Source organism: Arachis duranensis, chromosome 4 (genome assembly GCF_000817695.3).
Source record: "Arachis duranensis cultivar V14167 chromosome 4, aradu.V14167.gnm2.J7QH, whole genome shotgun sequence".
In the NCBI taxonomy this organism is placed as follows: domain Eukaryota; kingdom Viridiplantae; phylum Streptophyta; class Magnoliopsida; order Fabales; family Fabaceae; genus Arachis; species Arachis duranensis.
This window is the reverse complement of record NC_029775.3, coordinates 114,672,203-114,680,203: the sequence shown is the minus strand read 5'-3', so window position 1 is coordinate 114,680,203 and position 8,001 is coordinate 114,672,203. Positions and strand designations below refer to the sequence as shown.

At 26.1% G+C, this 8,001-nt stretch overlaps 1 protein-coding gene across 1 annotated transcript; it reads right to left on the bottom strand.

Moving 5' to 3' along the window:
• Positions 1–795: 795 nt before the first annotated feature.
• On the bottom strand, positions 796–1,682 carry LOC107486141 (ethylene-responsive transcription factor 13). Its single transcript, XM_016106690.3, has one exon. It carries the CDS (start codon positions 1,658–1,660, stop codon positions 968–970), a length of 693 nt encoding a protein of 230 aa, XP_015962176.1. The 5' UTR covers positions 1,661–1,682; the 3' UTR covers positions 796–967.
• Between the last annotated feature and the right edge of the window lie 6,319 nt (positions 1,683–8,001).

Genomic DNA, 8,001 nt, shown 5'->3' with positions numbered 1-8,001 from the left:
TAAAAATATGTTGAGGATTAATCCATTGGTAAAAAAATTATAATAATTTAAACTAATATTGTGCTGACATATTAATTAGTTATATATAGTTCGTATTGTGGTTTCTTTTTAATTGTTAGCACAATTCCACAAGCTTTCTTGATTGTAGCTAGTTTAATTAAAAAAGATAAATAGTAAAGAATAATAGTGAGAACTATGATAGTAACTATATAATTGAATTAAAAGCTACTATATGGCAATCATTGAAAAAGGAAACAATAATATAAAAAAAATGAGGAAGGCTCTCATAAAATTAAAAGAGGCGCATAGAGTGTAAAGAATGAAAAGCTTATCCACCTAACATCATGATGATATTATTCTTCCACATATATATGGAGTATTATTATATGGGGAAAGTACAGGGAGCCAATGGCTTAAGCGTACAATGCGTACAATGGAGGTTTAGGAAGTATTAGAGATATAATCATTAGTGTTACATTATCCTATCAGGTTATGCTTTTGAGATGAGTGGTTTCATAATATGATATTAGAGTTTTAGATTGGGAAGGTCAGGATTTATTTATCCTAGTTATTCTGGATAGTATGGATGATATTCATTTTATTCATAGACCAAAGATTTAATCCGTACACATTATACACTTAGACCATTAGCTCCCTAGCACTACCCTATTATATATTATTACATTAGTATTGGATAAGTTATAATAAAATTTAAATAACTTCTGCAACAAAAAGAAATGGAGCATCTTATATTTAAAAAAATTACTTTGCTTAATTAATCAGAGAAATGATGTGTTCTTGATGATACAACATACCATGCTGTGTTTTATTGATCCAAAATCTATTGACAAACATAACCACTTGAATTTCATCAGTGGTATGCAAAAAACCTTGATCATCAACACCAACAGCAAAAAACTAAAAAAGAAAAAAGAATCAAAAGCAAAAAACACTATGAAGTTTCAATTTAAACTAGAATCATATTGAATTCATCATTCACCCAATAATCAGCAACATTTGCCTCTGGATCCGTTTTAACCACCTTATTAGCTTGGTTTCTATTCTTGGCTAACTTGTTCAGTAAATCCGCTAGGTTCCTCCTTCTCTTTGACCCCGGCGAGTTCGAATCATCCTCCGATGAAGGCGAGGATGGCAAAGAAGGTTCTGGAGAGATCCGTTTTACAGCGGATGCTCTCATTGGCTCAGACGATAAGACAGATTTCTCGTCTGAGCCAATGAGATGAGGAAAATTCAACTTAGCCTTTCGACCGCGCATTTTGAAAGCTGCTTTATCATATGCTATAGCCGCTTTTTCTTCAGTCTCATAAGTTCCAAGCCAAACCCTAGCCCCATTCTTTTTTGGATCCCTAATCTCAGCGGCAAACTTCCCCCACGGCCTACGCCTCACACCCCTATAACGCTTCCATGTTGGAGGCGCGTGCACTTCACGCTCTGCCGAGGCACCGGTAGGACTACTCTCACTATGAGAAGTTGTATAAAAAATGCTATCGCAATTAGGGTTTGAACCAGATTGACATGATTTAGAATCATCCATTTTGAGATCATTAGTAAAAATGATTGAATCATTCTCAAGAAGGTATTGTTGAATGTATTCTAAGTATGCAGATTCTGATGAATCCATAATGGTGATGGAAGCCATGTTTTTTTGTAATGCTACAATTTTTTTTTTGCTCTTAGTGGAGTGAACCTTTTACTATTATGAGTTGTATTTATAGCACCGAGATATGTAAGTCAGAATTTTTTTTTTAATATAAAAAATTGCTATAGAATATTATTTATTTTTCAAAAGTTGTTTATGGACCAACGTGATGGTATTCCCTTAAAATATTCTTTCAAATTGAATGGTTATTTCTTTGAAGGTTCGATGCAACTTAGAGTGGCGTTGAAGTTTGAAGCGACATTGATTGTGGCCATCACGTGTGGTTTGTTCAATAAACTAATTAAATATGTTTTTGAATTTATTTAATCTCTTCTTTAACTTGGCAAGCAAAAAATTAGTTTGATCTATGGGTAGACACATGATGTTATTATAAGTGTTAAAATATATTTTATGTCTATATAGCAAATTCTATTGTAATGTGCCTACTCACCTTAATAACATTAAGAACTAAGTGTTAGAAATAAATTATTCCCACTCCTCCGCTCCCTCCGAAATAATAATAATAATAATAATAATTGGGGATACTATATAGATTTTTTTAACTGATATATCTAACCAAGATTTATTCATAAATATAAAATAATATTAAATAAGATTCTCATTTACAAATAAATTTATAAAATAAGTTAAAGATATTAATAATGCGCTTTGTATTTTTAATATAGGGTGATAGTGGTATTTTTTAATAAGATAGAAAGTTGATGTGTTTTTAGTTTGTATGGATATTATAAATATGAAGATTAGATTTATGATTTTTTTTTTTGTTGATATCACAAATTTGATGATCAAATTTGTAATTTTTATTTTTTTTTTAAAAAATACAAATCTGAGGATCAGATTTGTATTGTAGTATTGAAAAAAAATTTAATCATACTAATCGGATTCTCCGATTTACTTAAAACGAAAAAAAAAACTCATCACAAATTGGACTCTCTAATTTGTGCAGTATAAAAATTTAACCCTCCAATTTTTTAAATTGAAAAATCTGATTTGTTATTTAAATTTTAAAAAAATTCATATAAAAAGAAATATACCAATTATCCATGATATTGAATTATACACCATTTTTTATTTTTAAAAAAATTAGCCATTAATAATGACTTGTTGACACCAAAAATTAGGTGCATTCAATAAATTTTTAAGTTTTTTAACCGTAACATGACCATATCATAATAAAAGCGAACTAGATACATATAACTAAATCAGGTCTTAATTGACAATGAATTATAATTTAAATAATATAGTTTTCTTATACTTATTTAAAAATTATAAATTTAAATTTTACTATTAATTTTAGAAAAAAAAGTTTGAATTATATGTTTTTGGACAATTATAAAAAAAAAAAGAATACTCTACTATTTTGCTGACCCGGATATAGTGTTGCTTACTTTTTATTTGTTGTAGAGTCTTCAGTAGCTTGGGCGCCAGCCACATCAAATCAATTAAGCTGTAGACATACTTTATAAATTTTAAAACACACTAAAGAATAATATAATATTTTAAGTATTTGGATTTTGAAGAAAAGAAAGGCAAAAAAAAGTAAAAGAATATAGGATTTGTTTGGATGATCTTCTAAAAAAATATCTTTTTTCGAGTTATTTTTTTTAAAAGATTTTACGAATTTTATGTTTGGGTATTTTATGTAAAAAAATCTTTTTATTTATCAATTATGTTTGGATATAACAATATAAAAGTACTTTTTATTTATTTATTATATGAAAAATATCTTTTTTTAAGGAAAAAATATCTTTTAAAAAAAGATATAAATTACAGCTTCTCAAAAAAGATATTTTTTTAATTTTTCTAGTGTTTTTATTTTTACTATTAAAAATTTGTCAAATATATTAAAAAATAAAAAAAGAATTTCAATAAAAAAATCTTTTTTATCAAAATAATAACGCCCAAAGTACGTAGTCTTGTTTCTTTTACTTAATATTCTTTCAGGTTGTTGGAGCAATGAGATCGTTGGAGTTTATTAATTATTTAAATGTTAGTAGTGCTTAAATTAACTAATCCTATTATTACATAGGTTACATACTTATCCAGAATTCTCTATAATTAGTAGGGTCTATTCGGCACAAAATTAGTTATGGGTATTTATTTAATAATTTAAATTAAAAAAATAATTTTATAAAATATAATATTTAGAAATTTTATAAACAAAAATAAAAAATAAATGAACGTTTGCATTGTTCACATACATTATTCAAGTTCAAAGGAAAACTTTATAAAGATATCATTTATCATTTAAATTAAAAAAGAGATAGGGAAACGTGATTTGACCACAACCAAAGATTCAAATTCTTATAAATATTTTCTATATAACCAAATTAACTTTATTAATAAATTTGTTTTAGTGATGTGTCAAGCATGTCTGCATTTAAATAAACATCTTATATATATTAAAAAAGTTGTTACAAATATTATTAATTAAATAGGCGTGGTCGCGTGGAATTGAGTAATGAAACATTATTATAGCAGGTGTAAACGTCACTCACAAAAATGATGAATGATGAAAATCCACGCTACAAAGCTGGAAAAAGGTGTATGAACAATGCATAAAGAATCATATGCAAAAGAGTTTGGCCCACTCACATGGAAACTACCTAGCTATATGAGTTTTGTCCTCCCATAATATAAATTTATCAAATAATAATAATGTCAAAACATATATTATTTATCACCACATTTACACCAAAATTAAAGTAATTAAACCTCACAATTTTAAATCTATTTCCTTTATTTTTGTCCAGTTTTAAATCCAACGTTACACATACACAATTTTTTTTAAAAGAAAATTATTGAAATATGACTTAAAAGTATAATACCCACACTTAATTAGCTCTAAAATCACTCATTCTCATAAATAATACTATCATATTTTCAATTTCTCAAACTCATCAACATTCAGAATAATAAGAAGATAATTTTTAATATTTCAAAACATATTCATTTTATTTATAAAACATACATAATACAAAAGGTAATAATAATTTATGAACCACAAATCAATTTTATAATGGCCACTATTTTATGAATTGGTTTCATGAGTCTTCTTTCAACTTGTGCTAGAACACAACTTGCATTTACGTAGTTTTCATAATCTTTTAATTTAGGTTGCTTAGTTTTCAATTTCAATTCAATTTGATTTTAAATTTCTTAAATGTTGTAGCATGCGTAGTTATACTACTCTCTTGAATATTCTTGAAAAATCTTCAAACTTTTAATATGTTAGCTTTTAGTAAAATCTAATAAATTGATAATCATTGTATTTAACTCAAATTTTGCCTCTTTAACTCTTTGATCATTTTAACGTCAACACTTTTCATAAAAATTCTAATGATACAAATTGATTTATAATGAATAACATGACTATACAAAAATTGATAGATTGTGACGATTCTTAAAGATCTAGCAGCAATTTTAAACCGACGCAAGACGATTTCGTGGCAATTCATCACCAGCTATTAGATTATTGGACGCTGCTAATAAACGATCCGAAGGAAATAACCATAACCAAGTTACATGCTGTATTGCTGTGTTCTTAGGAATATCCTCAATCCAAACCATAAGTAGTGTTAAATTATTTTTTGGGTAATTTCAAAGCCAATACTCAACCGCCACAAAATAAAGGGAATTGAGAATAGAGAAGCAAGAGTTATGGTCAAAGCATAAGAGAAGAGTTGAGGTAACAATTAGTATCATCATGAAAACTTCATTATATATTCCACAAAAACACGGCAACGTGCTGCTACATAAATGTTACCTACATGCATATGCATTGTTTCTTCCTACTTTCCTTTACACCCTAGCTTCCATCATTCTATTATCCAGTAAAATTAAGATTTTTTATTATTCTGAAAATTATGTGTGTTTTCATTTCGTGTTAAATTAGATTCTTATAATTTAAACTTTTTTAATTAAATCTTTAAATTGTTAAAAAATTATACTTAGATATTTCTTTCCTTATTCAAATAATATGAAAATAAAAGAATTCTGGAACCAATTGGGAGGCTGGATAATTAATTAATTGTTGACAGTTACCTTTTGCTTGTATTATCATCAACAATAAGGAGGTCACTCAAATAAAGACGTCTAAAACGTCTTTTTTTTAAGATGTTTTAATATTGTATTTTAATTGGTTTCTATATAATTTATTCGGTATTCCTCATCACATATTATTAAATTCCTCAAAAAATTTTCTTTTCAAAAACAATAAAAAACATTTAATTTGGACTAAAACAAAAAGGTAATAGATTAACTATTAGATTTTTTTAAAAGATTATTTACATAAAAAAATATATCACATTCATCAATATATATATATATATATAACAAACTAAAACATCTTAAAATTTTTATAAATAAAAAAATAATTAATTTATATTCGTACAATATATAAAATAATTACTATATTATTATTATATTATAGATTAAGAAGACATTGGTTAAGATAATTAAAGTCACTATTTCATTAAATTTTTAATTTAAAAAAATCCTAGTTAATTTTGGTATAAAAATTTTGAATTTGAAAACATTGATAAAAATTATGTTGAATTTTGATTTATTTGATTCTCATTTAAATTAATCACTACATAAGTTAAAGTTCTGTTTTGAAGTTATATTCGAGCTTTAATCTGATTTTTAAAGTTTCAATTTACTTAGTTTGATTTTTTAACTTAGGTATCCATGACTCATATTAGGGTTTTAAGTGTTTAGTTGAAAAAAATAAGGTAAAAAAATTTCAATTGTCACATCAAATAGTCGCTAGAATGTATAATATAGCCGTCGTTAGTCCATCTCAGCATTTCGTTAACGATTTTGTGAGACAGTGACAAAAATAAGATTAAGAATCAATATGAGTCATGACTATTAAGTTGAGAGACTAAATTGAGTAAATCGAAATTTTTTAAATTAGATTGAAACATAGTTGTTAGAACCAAACCAGTGATCGAACCGGTCAAACTACTGGTTCACTAGTTTATTGGTTCAACCGATAAATCACTGGTTGAACTGATAAAACCGGTCTCATGTAAATATAAAATATAAAATAGTTAAAAACTTAAAATTAAAATTTGAAATACATATCTTCACTAACACTTTATGAAGAATCAAGTCTCAACTTCTAAAAATAACTAATATAAAAAAATTATAAAATTTTAATACTACAATAGTATCTTATTTTGGCACAATAAAAAATAATTAATTCACAAAACCTATCATCTAACTATAATATGAGTAGATTTTAACACTAACATCAAAACAAATAACCTTAATCACAATACTAGCAACAAAATAGATCAAGTAAATTAATAAATTTTTAGTAAAATTTATATTTATATTAATAATGGTATATAATTTAAATATAATTAATTTTAAAAATAGAAAAAATAAAAATTAAATTAAATTAGATATTTATGTATACTATATAATTAGTATTTGTCAAATATAGTACTTAGAAGTGTAGTGGCTAAGTGGCAAGTAAAGGTTGTTTTTACTTAAAGGTTCTTGGTTCGAGACCTTGTGGAGACATTTTAAAAAATTTTTCAAGCAGACAAGTTCGGTTAGACCGATTTGTACCGGTTCTCATCGGTTCATATCGGTTTTATTCCTTAAACGGTCCAAGGAGTAAACCGAACTGGACTAGGATCTAGTTCTAGTCCGATTCACTAGTTTTTCGATCGAACCAGCCAATTCAGTTCGGTTTTTACAACTATGGATTGTAATACGAACATAATTTCAGAGACTAATAAGTATTATCTCTTTGTTGACAATTAAGTTTCTTTAATAGTTATTAAGATCTAATAATGGTTTATAATAAAAGAAGCATTCTTTTGCAATAATGAACCTATAGTAGTAGTTAGGGGTGTTCATAGATTATATCATATCCATATAAATCCACAGTATTTTATACGTATCTGATCTATAATTTAAGGATATGATATGATCTGTAAGATGATCGGATTGGATCGAATCGGATTCACACTCTAATCAGATAGAAGTAAAGATGTTTGAAAAAGTAAACAAAAAAAAGTATTGATTTTTTTTATAAAAATAAAATTTTTTAATATTTTTTATTTTATGGATATATTTGATATCTGACCAAATATAAAAAGTGCGAATATCGAATTTGATCTAATGAGTTTAGTGCGGATTGGATCGAAATTTCAGCCATATCCCATCTGTAAACACTCCTAACAATAATAACTAAAAAATTACAATGATTATATTTTTAACTAAGAGGAAGTGCCAAAAAAAGTACTAAATACAAGAACATTTAATCAAATATTAAAAAAAATTTACTTTAAAACAGTTGGACT